At 56.6% G+C, this 26428-nt stretch overlaps 1 protein-coding gene across 3 annotated transcripts in view; it reads left to right on the top strand.

Moving 5' to 3' along the window:
• Positions 1-26428, top strand: part of CYTH1 (cytohesin 1) — a 73616-nt gene that overhangs the window by 22083 nt on the left and 25105 nt on the right. The window contains exon 1 of one of the 3 annotated variants that reach the window (XM_039226576.1): positions 15124-15571. The exons of 1 other annotated variant lie outside the window; for it this stretch is intronic. In XM_039226576.1, the coding sequence (XP_039082507.1) occupies positions 15544-15571 (28 nt within the window). In that variant the 5' untranslated portion in view covers positions 15124-15543. Of the gene's footprint in view, positions 1-15123; positions 15572-23616; positions 23636-26428 lie in introns of those variants that run through there. One more of the 3 variants, XM_039226578.1, reaches the window with a different exon arrangement.

The raw sequence follows: 26428 nt of genomic DNA, 5'->3' as shown, positions 1-26428 counted from the left end.
TCTGTCATGCCCTCACCTCTGTGTGGGGCTCTGGATTCCTTCTTCCCGTGCTTCCCATGCGGGACCGCGCGGCGTCAGAGTCCCTGAAATCCACAGGTGGAAACTGCTGAGGCTGCACTTGGCGGCAGCGTGGCTCTGGAGAACTTCCGGAAAGGAACTGACCTCTCTCATGCAAGAGCCACGAATACAGCTTCTCTCTCCATTTATTGGGGTCTCTTGAAAGTCTTCCGGTAACATTTTAGAATTTCTTCTCATGAAACTCTTGCACACCTGTTGACAGATCTGTCACTAGGTATCTGCTTCCCGCGGGGCGCTCATACACGGAAATACGTTTGTGCTTCGTGTGTCCATGTCGTCGTAACCTGCAGCCTCGGGAAGCCCTGTCAGTGACTAGGAGTTTATCTCTAGGGTTGTTTATCTTCTCTCTGTGGTCAAACCAACTATGACGATGGTGGATTCTCTCCCCGCCCCACCCCCAACTTCTTTCCATTTCTTGTGTTCTTTCTTCGTGCCCTGTTTAACTGGCTGGAGCATCAGGGTTCTCCCGGGCCCCCTGGTTGAGAAAGATGGCGCGGGAAAACCCTCTAGCCGAGCACCGCGGCAGACGTCATCTCGTCTCAGTGGAGAAGCCTTCAGCTTTTCCCGGCCACGTGTGCCACATGTGCCACGTGCCAGAAACTGTACATGCCCTTCCTCTGTCTCTCATTTCCCAAGAGGTTTTCTTGCAGTCATGAATAGCTGTTCCATCGCTGTGGCACTTTCCCCAAGTTTTGGCACGCGTGTGATGCTGCGAGGGTGGCCAGCCACATCGCAGGGGCGGCCCAGCCCTGCCCCGGGCCCCGCTCCCCGGCCGTTGTCGCGGGCGTGAAGTGTGCTCACGGGCTCCAGTGCGAAACGTGCATTTTGAAACCTTAGTACAAAAAAAGTGATGCAAAATGTCTGATTAGTTATTTATTAAATGGGCGGTATGCCGACATGGCGCTGCTATAGATTATATTGGGTTAAAATTTTATTAGTGAAATTAATTTTACCTGTTTTTTTAGTGTTTTGACACGGCCACTGGAAAATTGAAAATGACATATTTGCCTCACGTTTTATTATTTTTCCGGATAACACCGGCCACACAGACCAGTGCTTGTACAAATTTGAGTGTGTGACAGCAAGAGCTACGCTGTATCCGGGCTTTCCGGGACGGCTCTGAGCACTTTCACAGGAGCCTCGTGAAGTGGGGAGATTTGCTCCCTTTCCCTGCTGAGCAAACCAACAGATGTGGGAAGCGGAAGCAACTCACACGCACAGTGCGGGTGGGGGGCGTCCAGGACGGCCCGCGGGCCATTGACACCGGGGCCTGTGCCTGTGTTCCCACCTGCCCTCCCCATGGTGACATCTCACCTCAGTGGGTCACCGCCTATCCCGACCGTGGGGACATCTCACCTCAGTGGGCCACCGTCTGTCACCCCCGTGGGGACATCTCACCTCAGTGGGTCACCGCCTGTCCCGACCGTGGGGACAGTTCACTTCAGTGGGCCACCGCCTATCTTCCCCGTGGGGACATCTCACCTCAGTGGGTCACCGCCTGTCCTCATCGTGGTGACATCTCAATCAGTGGGAAAAGGACGTGATTCTTGACAGTGATGGCACTTGAGTATCCATTCAGAAAAAAATTAGATTTCCTTTGTCATTCTGTACTGGAAGAAACCAAGAAACTCCAGATGGATTATAGATCAACGTATGTATACTTTAGGGGCACCTGGGGGGCTCAGTCAGCTAAGCGTCTGACTTCGGCTCAGGTCATGCTCTCGTGGTTTGTGAGTTCCAGCCCTGCGTCGGGCTCTGTGCTGACAGGGCAGAGCCTGCGTCGGATCCTCTGTCTCCCTCTCTCTCTGCCTGTGTCCCTCCCTTTCTCTCTCAAAATAAATATATAAACATTAGAAAAAGATATATATTCTTTATACTTTATACACATGTTTGTATATGTGTACATACGTATTATACATACTTTGACAGGTAATTGATTTGAAGAGCTTCAAGCATAGAATGACAAAGATAATGTAAATATATATACGCATACATGTATACATGTAAATTTTAAAGTCAGTATTTTTAGGGGCACCTGGGTGGCTGAGTTGGTTAGGCATCTGACTTCAGCTCAGGTCATGATCTCACGGTCTGTGAGTTTGAGCCCCGCGTCGGGCTCTGTGCTGACAGCTCAGAGCCAGGAGCCTGCTTTGGATTCTGCGTCTCCCTCTCTACCCCTCCCCTGCTCATACTCTGTCTCTCTGTTTCTCAGAAATAAATAAATGTTAAAATTTTTTTTAAAATTTTTTAACATTTTTTATTTATGTCTGAGAGAGAGAGAGAGACAGTGTGAGCAGGGGAGAGTCAGAGAGAGAGGGAGACACAGACTGAAACAGGCTCCAGGCTCTGAGCTGTCAGCACAGAGCCCGACACGGGGCTTGAACCCACAAACCCATGAGATCATGACCTGAGCTGAAGCCGGACACTTAACCTACTAAACTACCCAGGCGCCCTCTCAAAAAAAATTTTAAGTGAATATTTTTACAGCCTCATTGGGAAGAAATACTGTGTCCTAATAAGCAGGTCACAAAAACACAGATCATAAAAGAAAAAGTGATTTACAGACTTCATATGAATGAACTTAGTTAATATCTAAATTTATATCGTTTATATTTTGTGTGACAGAAGCTCTCATAAAAGAAGCTAGGACAGTTGGAGAAAATATCTGCAACACTTACAAGCCAAGGATTACTATCCAATACATATTAATTAACTAAGAATACCTGCAGATTAATCAAAAGACAAACAGTAGAAAATAGGACCAAAGGCGTGAACAGTTCACGGGAGACACATAGATGCCCGATAGAGGTAAGTGCTCGGTCTTTCTAGGAAACTGGGAAATACAAGTTACAGCAGCCGTCAGATTACCCAAGTGTAAAAGCGCTTTGGTGGAGTTGGGGGACGTGGGCACTCGTGCAGTGCGTGGCGTGGAACTTGGAGGCAGCTTGGTGATCCCGCCGGTGGGTGTACTGCCCGGTGCGCAGACCCTGGTTTCTCTGCAGCTCCGCCGTCCGTTGTAAGGAGCCAGGGAGTCACTGGGGACAGGGATGATTCCGGGGCTGGCGCAGGGAAGAGTGTAGGTGAGCCTGCTTCGAAAATGTGACAGCAGAAGGTATAGACGTGCTCAAACAGTGATGGGGGCGGGTTGAAAGACACGGGAGCCGACTTGAGGAAGCAGCCGGCCGTCGACGCCAAGATTACTGGGCAAGGAAGGACGATGCGCTGCTGCAGGGCCGCCCCCTCTAGCGTGTCTCCCACACGGCACTCACCGGTGACAGAGGGACATCACTCTACAGAAACCTGCTGCTCACCTCCACCACGCGTTCAAGGCTGGCCTCAGTGGTACACGGACTCGGCAACACCGCGGGCCTCTGACCTGACGCGCTGAGAGCGCAGCCTCGCCTGTGGTGACATTCTGGGCCAAAGTGCCCAACCCCGCAGGGATCAGAAAACCTCCAACAAACCCAAGCCGGGCAATGTCCTGCAAACGAGGTGGCCGGTCCCCTGCCAGGGCTCAGGCCCATGGGACACGAGGCCCAGGGAGCGGTCATGGACCAGGGACTGAGGATGCAGGGCGACCGCAGGCAGGAGGACTCCTGGATGAGGTCCAGAGAAAGGATGGTGGCGACAGAGCTGGCGGCGTCCCTGGGAGCGTGGCCCCCTGTCAGCACTGAGCCAGCGTTAGCTTCCTGGCCGCACTAACTGCGGGGGTGACGTGAGGCGGAGGAGACCGCGGTGGGGGCGCCTGGGGGCTCAGTTGGATGAGTGTCCGCCTTCGGCTCAGGTCATGATCTCACGGTTTGTGGGTTCGAGCCCCGCGTCGGGCTCTGTGCTGACAGCTCAGAGCCTGGAGCCTGCTTCTGATTCTGTGTCTCCCTCTCTCTCTGATCCTCCTCTGCTCACGCTGCCTCTCTCTCAGAAATAAAAACATTAAAAAAAAATTTTTTTTTTTTAAAAAGGTGGAGACCAGGGCGCCTGGGTGGCTTAGTCGGTTAAGCGTCCGACTTTCGCTTAGGTCATGATCTCGCGGTTTGTGGGTTCGAGCCCCGCGTCGGGCTCTGTGCTGACTGCCAGCTCGGAGCCTGGAGCCTGTTTCAGTCTGTGACTCCCTCTCTCTCTGACCCTCCCCTGCTCACGCTGTCTCTCTCTCTCTCCTAGAAATAAATAAAAATATAAAAAAATAAAAAAAATAAAAAAATAAAAACAAGAAGAGGGGCGCCTGTCTAGCTCAGTCTACAGAGCACGTGACTCTAGATCTCAGGGTTATGTGTTCAAACTGCATGTTGGGTGTAGAGGTTATTTAGGGGCGCCTGGCTGGCTTAGTTAAGTATCCGACTTCGGCTCAGGTCATGATCTTGCGGTTTGCGGGTTTGAGCCCCGCATCGGGCTCTGTGCTGACAACTCAGAACCTGGAGCCTGTTTCAGATTGTGTCTCCTTTTCTCTCTACCCCTCCCCCACTCATGCTCTGTCTCTCTCTGTCTCAAAAATAAATAAACTATAAAAAACAATAAAAAATAGATAAATAAAAATAAAGTCTGTAAGGGCACCTGGATGGCTCATTTGGGTAAGCATCCGATTCTTGATTTCAGCTCAGGTGTTGATCTCAGGGTCGTGAGTTCAAGCCCCACGCTGGGCTCCATACTGGGCATGGAATGTATTTTTAAAAAAAGAAAGAAAGAAATTAAAATATTAAAAAAATTAAAAAAAAAAAGAGAAGAAAGTAAGTTTGGTGTATCTTGCCTTCCAGTGAGATGATCCTTTCTTCGGTTAAAAGTGCTCTGGGTGACGATTTGGTTTTTTTTGCTTTATTTCATAAGCAGTTTACTGTGATGAAAGCAGACACGAAGACTGGAATTTAACCTTTGGGGAGACTTCCTTACTGGTCCACCGTGTGGCCCTTACAACTTGTTCCAGCAGAGGCGCCGTCATGTAGGCCGCGCCGGAGTCCCGGGGAATCACGCCGGGCTCCTGTCTGGCTGCTGTGGACCGAGAGGGCCTCCCACAGGAGGAGGGAGCCTGGAGCGGGCCCCACGGGCCGGGGTCAGTGCAGCTTCTGACTGTCGTGTGCCCCGGGCTGGCCTCATCATGACATGGGGATGACGGCCATGATGAGGGGAGGAGGGGCCCGTCTCTGCTCTGTGGTTATTTTTATGCCAAAAGATTCTGTATCGCTGGGAAAGTATCTGTGTTCCTTTGCAAACTGATAACATGCTTTTTAAAATGACCTGATTGATTATTGTGTGTTAGCGTGTGTCCCTTTAGTTGACCTGGCCGACCCCACCTGGCTCTGACAGCTGCCCAGGGTGCGGTCGGGTCTTGCCCAGCTCTCCTAAACGCCGGAGAACACCACGAGGATCTTCTCAAAGGTCACTCCGCTTTTGTGGACTGCCCCCCACCCCCGCCCTCCCAGGGGCCGGTTTCGGGCGCCCTTCCGCCAAGAGGAGTGCCCGGCCTCCCCGGTCCAGTCCGTAGTGTGCCGCGCGGCGGCTCACGCGACTGTGCCCGTCACGTGCCGGGGACGCACAGTGTCCTCGTCTTTGTGCCCCCGCGCACAGCCGGAGGGTCTGCGGCACAGCTCAACCCACGTAATTTAGGCTGAACACACAGCGAGGGCTCAAGCCCTTTTTGAATGAATGCAGAGTCCTCAACAAATACCTTTTTAATTTTTTATTGTTAGTATTTGTTTACTTTGAAAGAGCGAGCAAGCTGGGGAGGGGCAGAGAGAGAGAATCCACTGCCGGCGTGGGGCCTGACATGGGCCTCAAACCCACACGCCGTGAGATCGTGTGAGCCAAAATCTCAGGCTGGACGCTTAACCCACTGAGCCCCCCCGGGGGCCACAGCAAAGAACCGTTTAAAATAATGAGCCGTGCGTGTGTGACCGGGGCAGGGGGGAGGGGGGTGGAATACAGGAGCACGGGGTTCCCAAGTGCGCGGGGCTCTCTGAGGTTACCGGGTTGGTAGTGGGGGGCTCGGCCTGGGTCCCCGAGCTCGGGCCAGTGGACAGAAGGGGCCTGGTGGTGAAGTCCTGCTCTGTAGTTTGAGTCGTCTTCACCGTGAGCGAGGGAAGTAGGGCACTTGGAGGAGAGTGAGTGCAGACGCGTTTCGTGTGTCACCGGGTCGGAGAAGAGAGAGGCCTGCACGGTCTTCCTGTTTGGGGCCCGTCGTCACGGAGGCGCGGGCTTCGCCCCGCCCAAGCCTGTGCCCACCGCCGTGCCTACAGCTTCCAGGGGCCCGCTCCCCACGCGCCCCTGACTTCCTCCTGTAACCCGTGCTGGTTAATCCGTTCTTACCATGCGTGCTGTTGGGTCTGTCCCCACCTGTGTGAGGCAGGCTCCTGCCGGCTGCTGCCCGTTCCCACGGCTGAGCCCGGGCCTGGACAACGGGCAGGCTTTCATATTAAGAAAACCATTTCAGAAAATAAATAAGTGCTGGTGGCCATCATATCCGCGGGGCATGGCCCATCCTGGGTAAAACAGGAGTTTCCTCTTTGTCTCCTTTTTTTTCTTTCAGTTTATTGTCAAGTTGGTTTCCCTACACCACCCAGTGCTCATCCAGCGAGCGCCCTCCTCCATGCCCATCACACCCTCCTTCCCCTCTCCCCCACCCCCATCAGCCCTCAGTTTGTTCTCAGTATTTAGGAGTCTCCTGTGATTTGCCTCCCTCCTTCTCCCCAGCTATTTTCCCCCTTCCCCTCCCGCTCTGTTAAGTTTCTCATGTTCCACTTATGAGTGAAAGCATAACTCCCCATATATATTCAAAAGTAATTTAATTTGTCGGCAACAATGGCGAGTTGTAAACCTTTTAACAGTCCCTTCATTTAGCCAGCAGAGGGCAGCACAGGTCGGCTTTACTGCCTCCACTATTTTTTACTTGACTAAAAGGCGTTTAGAAATGCTGTACCCACTGTTTTCTAGCAGTTTGAATTTTTTCTTCTTTCTCATCTGAGAATTGTGTTGTTGCCTCTCTGCCTTGGTGGAGGACGATGCTTGATGTTTCCGTTTAGCACGTCACAAATATTGTTACGTTCTCATTTTCTAAAACGTTTGTGACTTGTTCCCGAGAGTCTCCTCCGAATGGTGAGGCTGGCGACTGGGCGCCGTGTGCAGCACCACAGGGACATTGTTGCATCGTCAACAGAGGGCAGGGAGTCGGTCAACCAGGGTCCCGGGCCCCGGGCCCCCTGGACCGGCCCTGGGAGGACCACGACCCCAGACGCGGGTTCTCAGCACCGGGGCTCTGCGCAAGCACCTGATGACGGTACCAGCCCCCTTCTCGGGGAAAATGCATGTAAACTCAAAAACTGGAGGCTTTTCAGTGGTACGGCATTTTATGCCATTGATCATGGATTTTCTTCACACAGAAAGTAAGAGCAGACTTGAGAAGAATTGCACCTTTCCTATTTTTTCCTTGGAGGATGTAATGACTCTTCTTGGAAAAGATTGAAATTCAAATTGTGCGTGAAAAGCAGAGGGCAGAGGGCATGGTTTAGATGGTTGGTTTTTAATATATACCTAATTGATTTTGACTTTTTAAAAATTTACCATTATAACCATTTTATCTTACTTAAGAAAGTTTTGTTTTATTTTAGAGAGCGTGAGAACACCCTAGTGGGGGGTTGGGGACCAGAGTGAGAGAGAGTCTTAGGCAGGCTCCACGCTCTGCGCAGAAGAGCTTGACGCGAGGCTCGATCTCACGACCCTGGGATCATGACCTGAGCCGAGTCAGGAGTCAGAGGCCCAACTGAGACATCCAGGTGCCCCATTACTTTTTCTTTCGATAATAAAAGTGATCTTTTAAAAAAATGCTAAAGGCTCTGCGTCACAGTGCTCCACACTGGCAGATACGACCAGGAACCCCACCTCGCCCTGTGCCAGGAGCCAGGTAGGCAGCTGCCGGGGAATGGCCGTGCTCTTTGAATGCTTCATTGGATTTCTTTGCAACACATACATATTTCCTTTGTCCTCAGCCCCCCCGCCCTTTTTTGGGCGAGATCTATTCATATCTGTGAGGAAAAACAGTACAAATCGGTGTTTTTAGGATCTCGTGAGCAGTAGTAACCTTCTGGAGTTTGCAGGATGTGCAGGTGTGTGTGTGTGTGTTGCTGCAGAGAGCTGCTGGGTGTGCCTCCCCCCACCGCCCTGCTCCCTCCAACTGCGGCTCTTCTGGGAGTTACAGGACACTTGCATGACACTGCCCCCCATGCCGCCCCCCACTGGCAGCTGGTCTGGAAAGATCTAAGCTGCAGGGGAAGAGGCCATCAGGAAGGGGATTGATTTACCCTCACGGCCCAAAAAGGCTGCGGGACGCCGTGGGGCTCAGAATGGAACCTAGGGGACAGGCCGGAAACAGGAGGCCGGAGGGAAGGTGGGCGCGGCGGGCAGGCGGGCCCTTAGGCCTGCTGTCCGTGCCTCGCAGCAAGGCGAGGTCTCTCCCTCTCTCGGTAAAACACGAAGGTTTCACTCCCGAAGAGAGATGTGAAGGTGCGTGTCCTTGAGTGCGTGCGCCCCATCCTGTCTCCTCCGCCTGCCACCCCCTCCCCCGGGTGCTGCTGGCCGGGTTTAGAGCCCGCACGGCCCAGGCGGGAGGTCGGAGGGTGGCCCTCCAGGTGAGTAGGGGTGAGGACCCACGGAGCCCCTCGCGGGGTCTGCGTGGCACCGCTTCCTTACTGTACAGGGACACCCGGCCCTCGGCGGCCGCCCCCACCACACAGCGTCCTCATCCGGTGGCTGGTGCCGGGCTCTTCGATGTGGAGAAACAGCCTGTGTTTACTAGACATTTAAGGGAGGCCCCCAGCGTTAGACCGGGGCACAAAGCAAGCGGAAGAAAAGATATCTGAGGAAACATCACAGCAGAACGGCGTAAAAGCCACAAACTTAGGAACCTTAGACGCGACATTAATGAAGCAAGAACAGGATGCTCTCCAGGACCCCAGAATTAGAGCGGGCGTGTATACGCTGAAAACCGCGGTAGGAAGGCCCCGAGGGCCAGGAGTGGAGGATGAGGCAGGGGCCGTGACGCAGCGCCGCGCCCTGGCTGACTTCAGCACACGCGGGTCTCCCCGCATCAGCGCCTCCTGCTGGGCGCCCCCTCCTGCCGCCCCCCCGCCCCCGCCCCGAACGCCGGCCCGTGTGCTCACCGGCTGCAGGGACGGCGGCTGCCCTCTGGCCTCTTCTCGGGTGGCCGCCCGGCCCAGGCGAGGGGGCTCCACCCTCGCCAGCTGATCGCTTCCCAGAGGCCTCACCTCCAAACCGCGTCACGTTAGGGTTCCGACACACGGGTTTGGGTGGACACATTTGCTCCGTTGCAGGAAGACTTACTAGAGAGTGGCTCAACGCAGACATGAAAAGCGGGGTGAAAAGATGAAAATCAGAGGATCCACAGTGGAGGGGCCGACGTCTAATGGAAACATTGGGAGCTGAGAGAAAGGGCCGGGCGTCATTAAAGATTCTGAGGCTTCGCAGTCAGGGTCTGCCGAGGGGCCAGCACGGTGCGTGGAAACGAACTTGCATCCGGGCCCCCGTTATGAAACTGCACGGCCCAAGGCAAGCGCCCGAAAGCTTGTGGGCAGGGAACAGAGGTCCCCGAAAGTTCCGGGAGTGGGAAGGGCCTGCAGCTAGCGGCACAGTGGGGACAGATGACGAGGGAATGCGGGGGAGGGGGGCTGTAACTTACAGCTCTGCTCCCAGTGAGATGCCAGTCGAGTGTGAGAGAAGAGTGGCATTTGTGGACACGCAGAGTCCACGCATGTCCTTCCTGTGTTACTAGAAGGTTCTCCAGGAAGGAAAAACACATGAGTCAGAGGACCAGGAGCTGGCGATCGCCAGGGTGACGGGGTGAAGCTGCAAGGCCAGAGGGTAGGGAGCGTAGGTTTGGGGGCCCGTCTGCAAACACGGCTGGTCCAAATGTTTGACCCTGTGGACAGTTTCCTGCCGTAGTGTAGGGAGTTTGGCATCCGGTCTGTAACGCAGAGAACTCAGCAAACGGAAAAACAGAGACACTTAGTGCCATTTTTTTTTAATGTTTACTCATTATTGAGACAGAAACAGCACGAGTGGGAGGGGGCAGAGAGCAAGGGGGACACAGAATCTGAAGCAGCTCCGGGCTCCGAGCCGTCAGCACAGAGCCCGACGTGGGGCTGAAACCCACAAACCGCGAGATCGTGACCTGAGCCGAAGTCGGACACCACCGACGGAGCCACCCAGGCGCCCCATCTATGGTCATTTTAACCACGGTACATTATACAGCTAAGTGGTGAGCAGTATTTATGGAACTAGTAAACGTTGATTGACCCCAGAACTTATGTGTGACTGTACCACGTGCGTGCCAGCGTGTGTGTGTTCTGGGGGGGGGGTGTGTGTGTGTGTGTGAAAGCTAAGCCTTCATCTGTCACGGCAGGTAGTTGGTGTCCAGAATTGAAAACCCAGGAACGAGTAGTGTAGCTGTGTCATGTGGAAGCAGGGAGGTAATTAGCAGAAGACCTAGCTGGGAGGGCTGCCTCTATGGAGCAGAGTGCAAGGGTGCGGGTACAGTTGGGCAGGAAACTGTGGGTTTCTGTTTTAAGCCATAGGTACTGTTTGTTTCTTGTATGATGTGTGCATGTTATTTTGGTTGAAGAAGAAAAACCAGGCATGAAGGGCTAGAGAAAAATCCAGAGGGGCTACTGGCAGCGCCATGTTAAGGAGGGTCTTAAAACCCTGAGGAGGAGCTGAGGCTTCCCGGCAGCGGGGGGGCCGAGGCCGCCCCGAGGAGAGGCGCCCGGCCGCCTGCGGTGTGGCGCCTGCCCTTCTCCGGCCTCCTCGGCTGGAGGCTGCCCTGGTGCACCGCACCTGCGGCCCCCTTGCCCTTGACCCCCAGCCTCCTCGGCTGGAGGCTGCCCCGGTGCACCGCACCCGCAGCCCCCTTGCCCTTGACCCCCGGCCTCCTTGGCTGGAGGCTGCCCCGGTGCACCGCGCCCGCGGCCCCCTTGCCCTTGACCCCTGCCGGAGTTGTTCCAGCGGTTGGGCAGAGGAGAATGAGCTCAAGGCCTTTTCTCCCTGCCAAGTGGCTGAGGCTTCGCCGAGCCCTGTCCCCAGGGCAGCCAGCCGCCTCCCGCGGACCTGGCCCTGGCGGGTGCTCCCTCTCACTGACCCCGGGGTGCTTCCCCGCTGCTTGCGAGCCTCCCCAGCCCCCACCCTTCACTTCTGTCCCAGGCGACCCTGCAGACTCCCGCTTCTCTCTGTCACGCCCAGAGGAAGTGTCCCTGGAGCGTTGCGTGAACATTCTCGTGCCTTGTCTCCCAGCATCACTTTCAGCCACTACAAGCCTGCCGGTTCCAGCCTGTCTGTCCCAGAGAAGACGAGGCGGGGGCAAAGGACTCAGGCTGCTTAAGGTATTTTATTAATCGAAAACCTAAAATGTCTTGGATGCAAACGCCTGCAGTCCCAGTGCCGTTATGCGTGACGTTAACACGAGTAGCTATGGCGCGTGGTCTTCCTGGGTTGGTGTGGTGCCCCCCGTGGGGCCTCAGCCTCCCAGCCCATGACTCAGACGGCGCTGAGGCCCGGCCCACTGGTCTGCGTTTGTGTTCTCATTGTTTTCCTAGTGATCTCAGAGTGTGCCGTGAACTCGTGCTCAGCTGCTGTCCGAAGAGCCGGCTTACAGTCTTGCGCGCCGCCCTTGGGATTGAGCCGTAGCTGCCTGCTGAGGAGGGTGGCGGTTGTTCCCATTGGCCCCGGGGGGGAGGGGGGCCCGCGTTCGCCTAGTGGCCGACGTGGTTACACAGAGCACCCACCTGCAGTCTGAGAAACGTCCCAAGGTCTGGATGATAAGTAATACAGTCACTTACGAGTGAGTCACACGTAGAATTTGGGGCTTTAGTAGTTAAGTTTCTATTTTTGGGACGCGAAGACTTCCCTCTTCGTTCACAACTTCCTTCTTTAACAGTGTCGTCTGTTGCACTAGCTTTGGACCAGCCCTGGTCACACAGAAGGCAGCACGGTGCCCGCCGGGTGTGCCTGCCGTGCTTCCGGTTCAAGGCCTAAGCGGCAGCTCTTCCGCCAGTGGCTTACAGCACTGGGACAGGGGCCGGTCGTGAAGGGCCCGCCCGCCCCACACGGGGACGATGGGCGTACACGAGCCACTCAGAGTCCCTCGTGGGAAGTGACCTGGACAGCAGCGAGGGGCGGGCAGGGCTAGGAGCCGGGAGGTCCAGGCAGGTGGGAGGCGTGCCCTGCGCCCTGGGGCAGGGACCCTGGTGGCAGCTGCCGCCCGGAAGATGGCAGGTGCGTTCTCCCTCCTGCCCAGGCCAGAGGGCTTGGGCCGACCTTGACTTCTCTCACACCCAAATGGCATCTGTCAGCAAGCCCTAGGCTCTGCCTTCAGAGCTACCAGAGCAGGAATTTGATCACTGCAGTCATCTCGCGCCCGGATGAGGCGCTGCCCTGCTGCCTGCCTTCACCAGCGGCCCGAGTCACGACAGCGGAAGTCAGTGCCGTCGCTTCGGCTCCCCGTCTCCCCCACCGTGGAAGCCAGTCCTGAAGACAGTCCACCGGGCCCCCAGAGCCCTCCCCTCCCCTCCCCCCCTCCCGCAGTGCCTTCCCCTCCCGCCGCTGTGGGCTCTGCCCCAGGGGCTCCTGACCCCCGGGGCCTCCCTGCAGCCCTGCCCTCGCAGCACCATGCGCCTCAGTGCCAGGGGGCTCGCATCTCCAGGTCCCCGGTGCACCGCACACTCGGGATGAAGCCAGTGGAGGAAGAGATTACGTATTTGTTTGTAACACACAGAAACTTCTATGAGGCAAAAGACACCACAGCTGCTGTTAAAAACAAGTGACCAGTTGTGAGAAGAGATTTGCAACATTAAAAAAAAATTTTTTAATGTTTGTTTATTTTTGAGAGAAAGAGAAGAGAGCACATGAGCAGGGGAGGGTCAGAGAGAGAGGGAGACACAGCATCTGAAACAGGCTCCAGGTTCTGAGCTGTCAGCACAGAGCCCGATGTGGGGCTCAAACCCACAAACCGTGAGATCATGACCTGAGCCGAAGTCGGATGCTCAACTGACTGAGCCACCCAGGCGCCCCAAGATTTGCAGTGCTTAATACAAAGAATTTGTAGTCTACAAATCAATAGGAAAAGATAACTGATAAGAAAATGGGCAAACAATATCGATAAGCAGTTCAGGAAAGAGGAAGTACCTCAAACCGTTGAAAAGGTCATCAGCACCACCGGCCATCAGGTCAGTGTAGACAGGAATGCTGAGAAGCTGTTGTTCACATCTCAGACGAGCAGACGTGAAGTGGGTCCTGCCAGAGAGGCGGGGGCACCTGTGCCCGGGGTGGCGGAGGGCAGGCCTTCAGGCATCTTTTCCGGAGAAACGCTCTACCACCTGACAGCAGACAGAAAGTGGAAGTGACCCGTCCTCGGAAAAGTTGGGGTCAGAGACCAGCCCTGGCACCAGAGGGTGCGAGTACTGATCTGGGAATGTGGGGCTGGCGGGGGCTTAGCCTGGGGCTCGTTCCAGGAAGGGGCGCACAGGAGAAGGCGTGCCTCTGGTTTTGACGTACTGAACCGGAGGTGTGAGGTTGGGGTATCCTGGTTGCCTCTACAAAATAGAGTGGTTTCTAAAGGCAGATGTTTGTGTATTTGCGTGTTAGACAAGTAGGAACATGGGGGTCCATGAGCACGGTCCCGGTGGGCCTGGAAGCGCCGTGCTCTGGCGTCCTGCGTAGACGTGTGCCTTTCTATCCGCAGTGAGGGCCCGCACACCTGCTGCAGGGGCGCGCTCACGGCCAAGACTCCCTGGTGGAGGGGCCGGGGTCCCGCAGCGGAGCCGCCAGAGAGGGCCCTGTGCCGGCTCTCAGGCTTTGGGCCAGTCGTGTGACCCTCTGGGCCTTGGTGTCGAGAGACCCCCCCCCCCCCCCCCCCGCAGAGTGACGTCAGGCTGGGCAGCAGTTCCTCCAGGGGTGAGGCCCAAGTCACGCGCTGTTGCATTTGTCACTCGGAAGTAGCAGTGACCGGCGGGAGGGGACCTTGTATCTAGAGCCAGCAGCTCCGCCCTGAGGACGTTTGCTCTGGGATGATAAGCGTGGGATGATAAGAGCTGAGCGCTGAGCGAGAACATGGGCCCGGGAATTGGGAGCAGGGATTGGCAGGGGAGGGGCCGCGGGAAAGCCTCACAGCCGGGGGCTGGCTAAATACCGTCTGTGTTGGGAATAATAAAAAACATGATAAATTTCCATGTATAATCATGGAAAAGTGTTTGTCATAAATAAAAAATGGCTGCTTATAAAGCAGCATATAAAACATCAAACTTTTGTTTCTGTGTATTTTTTTATAGATATAAATTTCTTTTTGGATGTGTATACTTATCTGTTGAGATATGATAAATACATTTAGAGAAAGATATGTTTCTATGACATGGTTACACACGTATATAAGGTACAAGACATCTATAGAGAGAAAAGATACGTTTGTGTGTGTGTGCTGGAGAAAGATACAGAGTGAGAATACAATACACAGAACAAAAATCTGGAAGAATATAAATAATAGATACCAGAATGTCATCGGTGGTTATTCCCAGGTGAGAGGACTTAGAGTTTTTTCCTCATTACTGTTAATCTGATTTCAACAATAAACATGTAGCGTGAATATAATCACAATATGCAGAAATGAACACATAGAATGGGGATAAAACCGAACTTGTATTGGCAATGGCCTTGGATTTTTTTTTTTCCCTCTAAAAGTCTGCTTTCTCGCCTAAGGGGCTCAGTTGGTTGAGTGTCCGACTCTTGATTCAGCTCAGCTCATGATCCAGGGTCATGGGATCGAGCCCTGTGTCAGGCTTTGTGCTGAGCCCAGAGCCTGCTTAAGGCTTTCTCTCTCTCTCTCTCTCTGTCTCTCTCTCTCCCTCTCCCTCTCCCTCTCCCTCTCCCTCCCTCTTCCTCTCTCTCTTCCCTTCCCTCTGCCCCTCTCCCCAGCTCTCTCTCTCTCTTAAAAACTGCCTTCTCCTTTTAGCCTGTGACCTCATAGCATGCTGTAACGATGACGGTCTCTTAATCATCGTCTTCGCACACGAGCCGCCCTCTCGCCGTGAGAGCGCCGGGGCTTCCTCCTCTGAGAAGGTAACTCGCCCAGTGAGCAGACAGGTCACTGTGGTTGCGTCGGAGGAAAGTCTGGGAGCGCAGCTGCCGGGCTCCTGGGCTCTGGCCTCCGGCCTCTTCCAGGCAGCAGGCGGTTAACTGGTTAACTCCTCCGAAGCTACTTGAGCTTGACTTCAGGAACTGGGTGGTGGCTGTGACGCCTGTGGCACCGGAGGAGGCCCATTGGTCCGGGTTCAGGAAGCAGCTCTGAGCTGTCCTGGCCCCGCAGCCCCCAGGTGCTCGCCGCCCCGCCCGGCCCGGCCCGCAGCCCAGGGGAGCCCCGCGCCCCACTTGGCCTCCGCAGGACAAAGCCTCGCGGCCCTCGGGGCCCTGCTGTGGTGGAGAAAGATGGTCCTGAAGACGGAAGAGGAGGAGGGTGAGTCCGGCCCCGCCCGGGTGTCTGGAGTGGGGGTGAAGTCACTCTCGATCTGGGCGGGAGATACCAGGTGACAGTTTTACTGCCTTTCGGGAGGAGCAGCTACCCAGACCGGGGGGTTTCTTCCCATTTTCGGGAGGAGGACTAGAGGGTCCCGTGCATAGGCTGGGGCTGGCGGGAGCGTGTGCGTAGCTCAGTGTGTTTAAGCCCAAGAAGTTTCCCCCCACCCCCCACCTTTGCCTGTCTATAGGGTCCACCCTGGGTGCTTCTGCACGGAGCCGTGTGCCCGGGGATGGTGTCTGTATTTCCTGACCCTGAGTGACAGTTGGCCAGGACGGGTGTGATGTGAGAGGCACAGACAGGAGACCAGGGAGAGCACCCCCGAGGCGTCCGTTTTGACCAAGTTCTGAGCTAACTTGACCTTCCTCTTTCAGTATTGGTAAAGACCGTTGGAGGCCCCTTGGGTCCGTACACTTCCTGGATCCTCTCCACACCCACACTGTAACCTGGGAAGCTCTCAGTCAAGGGGCAGCAGGTCGGGTGGCTTAGAAAGCCCACAGGACCCTGGGGAAGACCTGGGCGAAGCCCCTTCGGTCACTCTGAAGTCAATGAGTGTCGCGTGTGGACGTGTATGGACGTGTGTCTGTCTTGTGCGGCCTCGCCGGATGGCGGCAGCGCCCTAGGACCCGACCGCACAGGCATGTCCTGGTTTGTAGTTAGTAACGAACTGCACGGATGACTTTGAAGATTCCACAGTAGGTTTTGTGGAAGGTGTAACACGTTCTGGGGTCCTTTTTATGCTTCTCCTCATCGGGTTCTCTAGAAAGTACGTTGGGAAGCCTCAGCTCTGAGTGCAGGTTATCGTGGCCCACGTCCCTGTGGTGACTTGGGAAGCTGTACCACGTGGGAGGGACTGGGGAGGGGCGTGCGGGTGCTTGTAATGGCACTTCTGGAGACGGGCCAGAAAGAGGCGGGCGGTGAACCTCCCACATGGGAGGCGTTGGATATGGAAGGTATGTCCACAGTAGGCACCGTCTCTCGTTCGAAAGGGGCACTTTCGAGAATGGAAGAGAGCACGTTACTCATGATTCAGGGACAGTAGGTGTGAGCCTGGCCTGGGCAGTGCCCGCTGGTCACCCCAACTCGCCGCTGGCCCTCCGACCCGGCAGAGGTCCTGCTGAATGGTCACTTCAGAGGCGTTCTGGCCCCCGGCCGTCCTGGAGGCCTCCAGATCCGGCGTGAGCTGCGCATCATGTGCGCTTGACCCAGGGTGACAGTGGGGCACCATTTTGGGACTGAGGACTTTAGAGCTCAGACTGTAGAGACAGGATTAATGGGCAGCTTTGCTTAGGATGAGTCACCGTCAAGAGCGGGCCACCCTCCATTTCCCCCACCCCCTCCCAGAGTCCCGTTGGTGTGCCCAGGCCTTCCCAGGCGTCCCCTCCGAGTGCCAGGCGTGCGTGGCCGCTGTACCATAGCTACGGGCTCACACGCCTCCCCCTCCAGCCTTGAGGTTCTGTGCGGGGCAGGGGCCACAGCCGTTTAAATCTGAGCTCCCAGCATGGCCGGGCCTCTGCGGGTGCTCAGTAAATGAAGTGAATGTGATTTTCCAGTAAGAGCTGAGGACTCGGCCAGTGAGTCTCAACTGGGCTCTGTTGGCAGGTTGTTTGTACTCAGCCAGTCTTACATCACCTATAAAACTGGACGTGACAGTGCATAGGTCGTCGTCAGGAAATACGCAAGTTCACAGTTGGACTTTGTTATCTAGTCCAAATAGAAACAGAAACAAACAAACAAACCATTTTAAGCTGTGAGATCCCAGTGGGTCTAGGGAGGATGTGGGATGGAATGAAGTAAAGTGCCTCCCCATCAGGGTGTTGGGTTTTCAGGCGGCACCAGGAACCCTACCCCTGACGTCTGCCTCCCGCCCGACCCCATGGTCCTGGCGCACTCCTCGTGATCGTGCCGGCCTTGCGTGGGGCGAACCGCTTCAGGTGAGGGGGGCGGGGAGAGGGGAGGCCAGAGTGCCGTAACGAGAAATCGAGAAATCCGTATCCCACAGATCCTTCTCGCTCCCTTCCCTGCGGCTTCAGTCTGTGATTTGCAGGCGGAGTGGTCGCATCTTTATTTGTAAGCAAGAGCGCCTCCCAGCGGCCCTGCCTCATCATCTGCTGTGACAGGTCAGGGGGACTGGCCCTGGTGGGCTCTCCCAGGCCCTTCAGCCAGTGCACCGGAGACTGTGCTCCCAGTGCCCGCGTGAGAGCGTCAGAACCGCCCTTCTGTTCTGAGGAGGAAGGCAAGTGAGTGGCAGCGAGGCTTGCGTCTGCCCCCCTGGAAGAGCTGACCTGCATCCGTAGCCTGAGGCTCTCTGCAGCCTCCCAAGGTCTCCTGGTCATGGAATATAGAAGCACAGGGTCGGCACAGGTAGAAAGAAAGGGCAGGTGGGGCGCCTGGGGGGCTCAGTCAGTTAAGCATCTGACTTTGGCTCAGGTTGTGATCTCACAGTTTGTGGGTTCAAGTCCCGTGTTGGGCTCTGTGCTGACAGCTCGGCCTGGAGCTGCTTCAGATTCTGTGTCTTCCTGTCTGTCATGCTCTGTCTCTCTCAAAAATAAACATTAAAAAAAAAAAAGAAAGAAAGAAAGGACGGGTGTTGTGGGTCTGGGCAGGCCCCGGTGTGGGCCGTCAGAGCCCTTCAGAGTGGCCAGCGGAGGCGGGGACAGGGCCTCGGGGACGGGAGGCCTGCCACTTCTCCGCTTCTGGTAGGGCCGCTGACGTGTGTTTGTGGTGGGGGCTCCAGAACCTGTGGCCGCAGGGCTGGGCCTTCTGGAAGCGCTGGGCGGCGCCAGGTTCTCCCTTGTCCCTTGCGGTTTGACAGCCGTCCAAGGGCATTGTGACTGGGTGTGCTTTCTTCCCATTGTCCCCTCTCTGCTCCTCTTCCTGCCTCTCCACTCGCCGGAGATCTCCTCGTGGCTGCCGCCGGCCTCCCCCGTTCGCCCCCGAAGCCGCGGCCTGCGGGGTTCCGTCTCGCAGCGGGGACGGTCACTGACCTCAGCGTGCCCCAGCCCGTGCGGCCTCAGCGGCAACGCGGTCAGCCCCGCGGGCGGGCGTGATCATCAGGGCTCCGCCGGGCACGCACGGTCACGAGCCCACTGCTCAGGCGTGGCCATCTCATGAGTGCCTGTGCGTGTCCCCTGAGTGCCCGCGGTGTCTGGCCACGCAGATGTGGGTGACACTGGAGGGGACCGAGGGAGGCAGGTTGGGGCCCACTTCCCTCATCTGGGGGGGGGGCGCGGGACTCACCCCAGCACGCCCCCTCCTTCCTTAAGAAAAGAGCGTCTTCCTCACCGCAGAGCGCTCCCAAAAACCCAGCTGCTGACCCGAGAAAGAGCCAGTGAACTTCTCTTCTGAGTCCGTGGCTGTTTCTGCGTCTCCTTTCTCCCTGGTGTCTAAGGGCTCTTTTCTTCTGTGTTTTCTGTTAAAGAGTCAGGACTCAGATGCAGAGACTTCAGACGGAGTCCCAGGTACAAAACCACAGCAGAATGGCAGAATAGAAACTTTAACGTGCAGTGTTGCCTGAGTTGTGGACCCACACAGGCAGAGAGACAGGCGGTGAGGCATCCACACCCACACCTGCTCCCTTTCCACGGGCTCGTCTCCCAACACGGTCCCCGTCGGCGGCTTCAAGTGCCCCCCTCAGAGTCTTCTGGGCGCTCACATACCTCATGCTCTGTGGTTTCCTGTCTCACCAAGTACGTCTTAGAGATTTTTCTAGATTAGCACTCATGGATCAGCTCATTCTTTTTAATGAGCAGGTAGTGGTTCAGTAGTCTTTCATCTTTGCAGATGGGGAAGTATGTGTTGGGGAAATTCTTAAATGGAATTGCTGAATCGAAAAGCACGTGGCGTCTGAGATTGGGTCCTGTGGAAACGTTGGGCCACGTGTTCCCCCCCCCCCCGTGTGCCCTCACGTCCTTGTCAGGGTCTCCTGTGTCATCAGACATTTCACTTTCTGCCAGAATGACAGAGAGCAGTATGGTGTTCGTGTTTCAATTGTCGTCTCTTAAGTTTTCTTTTAATTTTTTAATGTATGTTTATTTTTGAGAGAGACTGAGACAAACAAGCAGGGGAGGGTCAGAGAGAGGGAGACACAGAATCTGAAGCAGCTCCAGGCTCTGAGCTGTCAGCAGAGCCCGACGCAGGGCTCGAACCCACGGACCACGAGATCATGACCTGAGCTGAAGTCAGAGGCTTAACCAACTGAGCCCCCTGGTGTTTAAAATTTTAGAGCTTTCAAGCATCTCTCCGTGTTGGGCCACGTGTGTGTTTCTCTTCGTGGCCGCCTGCGTGTCCTCTGCCAGCTGTCTGTTTGGGACTTCTGGTCCCCGCGCTGCTGTCCTGCTGAGTCCCGGAAGTCACCCCTCGCACGCGCTTGCAGATCTGTTGTCCCGGCTACTCACCTTTCATTTTCCCCGCAGAGGCGTTTCATCTCAGTGCAGGAAACACACTGTCCAAGACCATGGCCATTTTAATCCGTGCTTAATTCTAGAATTTTTATGGTTCCACTAAGTCTTCCCCCAAATGACTGGCTGGCTTATCACCACACCGCTGTTGGCTGAATAATCCTGCTTTTCTTTATATTTGTGTGTCCACCACAAATATATTGTGGGTCCACCAGGACCCAGGACCCCAGCCCGTGCCTCTGGCCCCTCCGAATCTTCTCTCTGAAGCCAGAAAACCTTCCTGGGACCCCCCGGTGACTCTGATCAGGGTCGGGGTGTGGTTCTGGGAGCTGCGTTTTTCTGCTTTGGGGCTAGAGTAGAAGGTGCTGCTCTCCTGAGAGCTCTTCAGGCCCAGCTCAGTGGGAGCAGGTTCTGCCTAAAAGTAAGCACCTGTGAGTGTCAGGAGTGGAGCAGACGCGTCAGGAGCTCTGTGCCTCAGTGGCCAGGACGGGGAGACGGAGAACCAGGTGCTCTGCCCGCTGTGCCCGCTGGCGCCCAGGGCCTCTGCCCAGGTCAGCGTGCCCGGCCCGGCCCCGTGCCTCGCATTAGCTCACGTGGCACTGGGCAAGCTGAAAGATGGGGGTGTAGCTCCACCGCAGAAGCTGTGGGTCAAATAAACCAAGTGCTGCTGCCTCCCCCTGCCCCGCACGCTTGGTAGAGGGTCACCCGGCCGCTCCGAACGCCCCAGGCCACAGGAGAGCTGGAGAGAGGGGAGCCGAGCTGCGAGCACTGCGGCAGCGTGGAGTTGCAGCCGTGAGCCTCTGGGGGGGCAGAAGACTGTCCTTTGCTCCCAGCTGGGGACCCAGGTTTTTCCTGCACTGGACAAATGCCCTGTGTCCCTGTCCCTGTCCCTTCGTGACTGCTGAGAAGCCTCCTTTTCCCTTGTGATGCCTTGTCCCCACCACTTCCCACCACACCCGAGCCGAGCTCCTCTCGGCTCCACAACAGTAGAATCCAGTGTCTTGATGTCACGTTCAGAGGATACTGCGTGACCCCAGCTTCCCCACACGTTTCCAGAGTGTTCTTTCTCCCCTTTCCCCATGCGACTGTCTCTCTGCCCAGCCCGGAGTGCCCTCTGCTGCCCGGCTCCGGCCCCGGCCCCGTGTGGAGCCCTCTGGCAGCCTGGCCGCCGCGCTCCCGGGCCCGACCCCGCGGCACCTGTTGCTAGTGTTCATTTGCACACACTTGCTGGCTGCTTTTTCCTCCAGAAGGAAGGGGGCTCTTTGGGGCTGAACCCGTGTCTGAGCGTCTTTGTATTGGCTGCAGTAACTAATAGGGCACCTTGTTGGTGGGTGGTATGCGGATGCGCTTTTTTTTTTTTTCTTTTTAAGATCGCTGAATTAACAGCCTGAGAAAACCATGTTTTAAACTTTCTCTCCTGGTACATTTCCTGAGATCACTGGCCTTTGAATGGTCTTTTCCTTGATCAGTGTGATTTTGTGACCTTGATCATGGGACTATTTATTTCAGCAGCTGACATCTTTATTTCTGGGGAGGGCCACCGTGCAGACTTTCCGTTGGTGGCTTTTTCGTCTAACTTCTGGTCCGCTCACTTCGTGGGTCATTTTGTCTGTGCTGAGAATGGACTCCCACGGGCTCCGCTCACAGCCGCCCGTGGCCCACATGCAAGTGGAACTTTGTCCAGGTTCACTGCCGCAGGCGCAGCCCGGCTGGAGGTCCTCTGGGCAGTAGGAGCGGGGGTGGTGACGGTGGGCGGTGGGCGGCCACGGGCCTTGCACAGGAGGTGAGGGGTCCGGAGCCCCCTGCTGTGTGTGTGTGTGTGTGTGTGTGTGTGTGTGTGTGTATGTGTGTATGTGTGTGTGAACACTGGTAATGGTGCATCCAGAGGGGACATAGCCCTGGTTGTACATCTACAGCATGAGCTCCGTCTGGGGAGATGAAACCCCCATAATGGACCCTTCGCGGGTGAGCGGGGGGTGACTGTCCGTCTTCACCTTGCAGGAAGCGTGTTTCCGTCTGCAGCCTAAAACGAAGATCTCATCCCTGCTTCTAGTGTTTATTTCTCATAGACCTGGTGCGACTCCTGTAGATGACAACTGCCATTTTGACACAAAAATAAAACTGTTCGTGTGGCTGTTTCTTAAAAGACATTGCCTGGGCTGCAGAGGTAGGGTGTTGGGGTTGGGTCTGGTGACCGTGTCACGGTGACGAGGAAATCAGCAGAGCAGGGGACCCACAGGAGTGTGGGGACAGGCCTGGGGGGTTCCTAGCAGAAGTCAGGGGAGGGTGCAGGGGTGTGTTTGGGGGTTCTCCCCCTTGTTTGTCTGGAGCGGTGGTTCTGAGCAGGACAGTTTTGCCTCAGGGGACAGTTGGCAGCGTCTGGAGGGGGTTGTCCCATCTGGAGGGGGCCGTGGGGGCGCTCTGGCGTCCAGTGGGCGCAGGCCAGGGACACAGCCCGACAGCCTGCGGCGCCCGGGGCACCCCAAGATGGGGAGTCATCGCCCAGGTCAAAAGTGCTGGGTCCAAGAGCCCTGACGTGGTGCAGAGGTTTCTCCTCTCTTTTCTCGCCTTGCTTGTCTGACTTCTGAGACCTTCCGTGTCTGCCCTTGTTAGGCAGAGGCAGCGCTTCCCCAGGTGGCCTGAAGACGGCTGCCCCGACTTGTCCTGGGTTCGGGTCCAACATGGAGCCCTCAGCTTGGGTCCGGGGGTCCAAGTGCGTGTGTTTCATGGTGCTCCTCGGGTGTCCTGGGCCATCCGGAGTTTGAGAGCTCTCGGGCCGCAGTGATGTGTCTTGTCCCAGCCACCTCTAGTCCTGTCCTCCAACTCCTCCTGTCTGGAACGTGCCAGAATGTCATGTTACAGCCTCTGGTGACCGAGTGGGAGGCGAGCCCTCTGCCAATAAGGCCGGCGCGCCCGTGTGAAGATGTGGGTCCCAGGCCCCGGAGCCCGGGAGCCGGCTGGTCAGCATCACTGCCCTGCACGGGAGAGGGGGGCAGGGTGCAGAGGGGGAGGAGAGGGTGCCCTGCGCGGGGCTGCCTTCCGGTATGTCCGGTGATGAGAGGGCCCCTAACCTGAGGGGAGGGCTGCCATCCCCCCAGGGACAGCCATCAGCTGTCTGCTCCCGGGGAGGGGCGGGAGAAGCCAGTGCAGCCAGCCTGCGAGCTGCCGGTGCACCCCTCCTCCGGAGGCTGCGTGGGGGGCAGTGGGAGGGGCCGGCTGGAATCACATTCATGGAAACACGCCCGCAGGGAGCACACGCGCCCAGTGGCAGCCAGGCGGCAGCTCCGCGCGGCCATCTCTGTCCACGCCGGCCTTCCCCGCCAGGATCTGCTCCCTCTCCGCCCTCGGTTTCTGCTTGGCTCCTTGGCTTTTGTTTCCTCGCTGCCTCCTGTCCCCACCGGCTGCGCCGCACACATGCTGTGCTCGCTCCATCCCTGCGTCCGCCGGGGGCTGCGGGAGCTCCCGGGAGCCGGGAACGATGGGGTCGCGGTGCCGGCCCGCCGTGGCCTCTGAAGCTGAGAGCTGTGAGCTGCCCAGGCCGTGACGGGGGTGCTGCTGGGTCGCTGCTGGGTCGCTGGGGCTGCAGGAGAGGGGACCGCCTTGGGTAAGCGCCGGGTGGAGGGTGCGTGAGCGCGCTGTGGGCATCACCCCGAGTATGTGGATCCCCCCCCTCCAGGACCCTGCTCTGCCGTGCTTTGCTGCTGGCCTCTCCCGCCCAGCCGCGGGGCTGCTGTGTGTCTCTGCATGTGTGCCTGTGGGCTAGCGTTCTGGGGTTTTCCACCAGCTCCTCGGGGACAGATGTTCAAGCCTTCAGTGTGGCTTCTTCTAGGCCTGAGATTCAGGGACAAGCTCATCACCGATTTTGGTGGCCCTGCTTTGGCGAGGTGAGAAATGCTAGGACAGCGGGAAGCGGAGGGACAGATTCCGGGTGATTCTCTCCCCTCTGGACCCACCCCGTGAGTTTCTGGTGTCCTCTGGAACCGTTCCCAGGTCTGGGTAGCCCTCCTTCCAACAGTACGCCCGGAAAAGGAATTAGAATTGCACATTTAATTTGATCCTAGGGGTCCGTTCCCGCTGTTAGACCGGCTGAGAATGTGAGTGTGCAGAACCTTAAGGGCTTTACAGAGGGTGGCATCCAAACAGGCCAGGAGCAGGTGAAGTGAGAGAGAACCGACTTCCTAAAACCGCTGCGGAGCCCCTGTTTTGGACGAAAGGGGTGTGGCAGCAGCTGGGCAAGCCAGAGGGCACCCGTGGCTGGCACCGGGCGTTCCTGGCATCCCGTCCTCCGGAGAGAGGGGGGCAAGCCCGGGTCACTCAGGGTGTCCGGTGGATTCGGGGACTCCCAGGCCTTCGCCCAGAGCTGGGCACTTACCTCAAGGAAGCCTGTGCGAGAAAATGGCTCTTCCCTGTCCAGCGGGTGGGCTCTGCTCCCTGTCCCGTGATCAAGCCGGGCCTCGCACACGGAGGCTGGAGGTCTGAGTGCAGGCGGGAGCCCTGGTGCGAGGCCTCCGGCTGCAGCCATGCTGGCTGCCGGGCCGTGGGCGAGGGCGAGGCTTTTAAAACGATCATTTTCTAGGTCTCAGCGTTTATTGAAAGCAGATGTTCACTTTGTTTTTCTCAAGCAAACTTGAAGATACGATTTTATGACTTTGTCCCTTTTACTACCTTGAAATTTGACCTCCTTTCCCTTTGGTTGGCTGGTGGTCCTGGAGTTCTGGGATAGGATCGATGAAGAGCGTGTCATTTCTCTTCAGGCTGTGAGGCCACATGATAGACCACCTTGGTGTTTTCCTAAGACAGTTTTTGGGGCTGTATGTGTTTTGTTTTGTTTTTCAAGATTTTATTTTTAAGTAATCTCTGCACCCAGTGTGGGGCTCACACTCACAAGCCCAGCATCAGGAGTCGCACGCTCCACCGACAACCAGCCAGGTGTCTGTGTGGCTCTTTAATCCGTGTTCTCTCGTTGGAGAAGGGCACTGAGGATGACCACCCCGTCCAGTTGGGGCAGGGTGGGGTGGTGGCGGCCACAGGACTAATCAGGTGAGGAAAACCCCCAGCAAGTGTCCCCACCCACCCCCAAGCCCCGGTGGCTTCTCTGCTGAACTAAGGAGGCTTGAGTCATTAGGGCAGTGGTTAGATGAGTGACTCTCAGACTGGGGTGGGAACAGAGTTTTTCTTTTCTTTTCTTTTTTTAAATTTTTAATGTTTAGTTTTGAAGGAGAGAGAGAGAGACCCAGTGTGAGCAGGGGAGGGGCAGAGAGAGAGGGAGACAGAATCTGAAACAGGCTCTAGGCTCTGAGCTGGCTGCCAGCACAGAGCCCGACGCGGGGCTCGAACCCACGAACCGTGAGATCATGACCTGAGCCAAAGTCGGACGCCCAACCGACTGAGCCACCCAGGCGCCCCCGGAGTTATGGCTATAAAGCCATTAACGCATCTGTCCTTCCCGCAGTTGGAGGCGCCCCCGGCCCCTCTGTGCTGCGTGTCAGCTGTGTGAGCCCCATGCCAGCTTAACTCTCTCGGGTCCACGTTGTGTGCGCACGTTCCTCCGGGACCTCCGAGGCTGTGGACTGGCGGTGAGATGCTTCTCCTAAACCAGTCTACACAGAGTCAAGTCATGAGTCAGCCGTGGCAGACCAGCACAGCAAGCAGCAACAGGGAGTCGGGATACTGCTCTTAACTTTTTGTGTGTTTAGTCTATTTTTGATCATGGTAAAATACACACACAAGATATATCATTTTAAGTGTATAGTGTTCAGGAGTTTTCCGTCTTGTAAAACCGAAACTCCGTCCCCGGGCAGCGTCCTCCCACCCCGGCCCCCGGCCCCCGGCCCCTGGCTCCCGGCCCCCAGCACCCAGTCCCCAGCCCCTGGCCGCCCCCAGCCTCCTGCCTGTCTCTGTGGATCTGGCTGCTCGAGGGACGGCACAGAAGCGGGATCCTACGGCACGTGGCCTTTTATGACTGGCTCACCTCACCGAGCACGCTGTCCTCGAGGTCCGTCCACGTGTGACAGGGGCCAGAGTCCCCTTCCCGTTGCAGGTGGAGTAAATATCGCCTGTTGGGTTTTACAGAGGGCTGCAGGGTTGCTGTGGTTTCGACCTCGCGGGGAGGAACGGCCGTCTGTTTTCTACAGTTGGCAGACTTCCTGTGAAGGTGTGATGCGATCACATGTACTGTTGGCTTGTGGGGGCCACCAGGTTTGCGGCTTCAGTCACATCCGTGTGCTCTGTCCATCCGTCTGTCCCCCTCCCCCGCCCCCTTGTCCTCTGGTCGTGACAGCTGTCCTGCCCAGGCCTGTCTGTAAATTTGAGGCTTTCCGTGTAATTCCTTCATCATTACAGCTGTTTGTTTTCCCTTTCTCTGTGTCACCTGTCACATGGCAGGTGCTGTGGGGTT

This window comes from Hyaena hyaena, unplaced genomic scaffold (assembly GCF_003009895.1).
Source record: "Hyaena hyaena isolate Hyena2069 unplaced genomic scaffold, ASM300989v1 scaffold_21, whole genome shotgun sequence".
NCBI lineage: Eukaryota > Metazoa > Chordata > Mammalia > Carnivora > Hyaenidae > Hyaena > Hyaena hyaena.
Note: the sequence above shows the minus strand (reverse complement) of the source record. Positions and strands in the feature narration are given on the sequence as shown.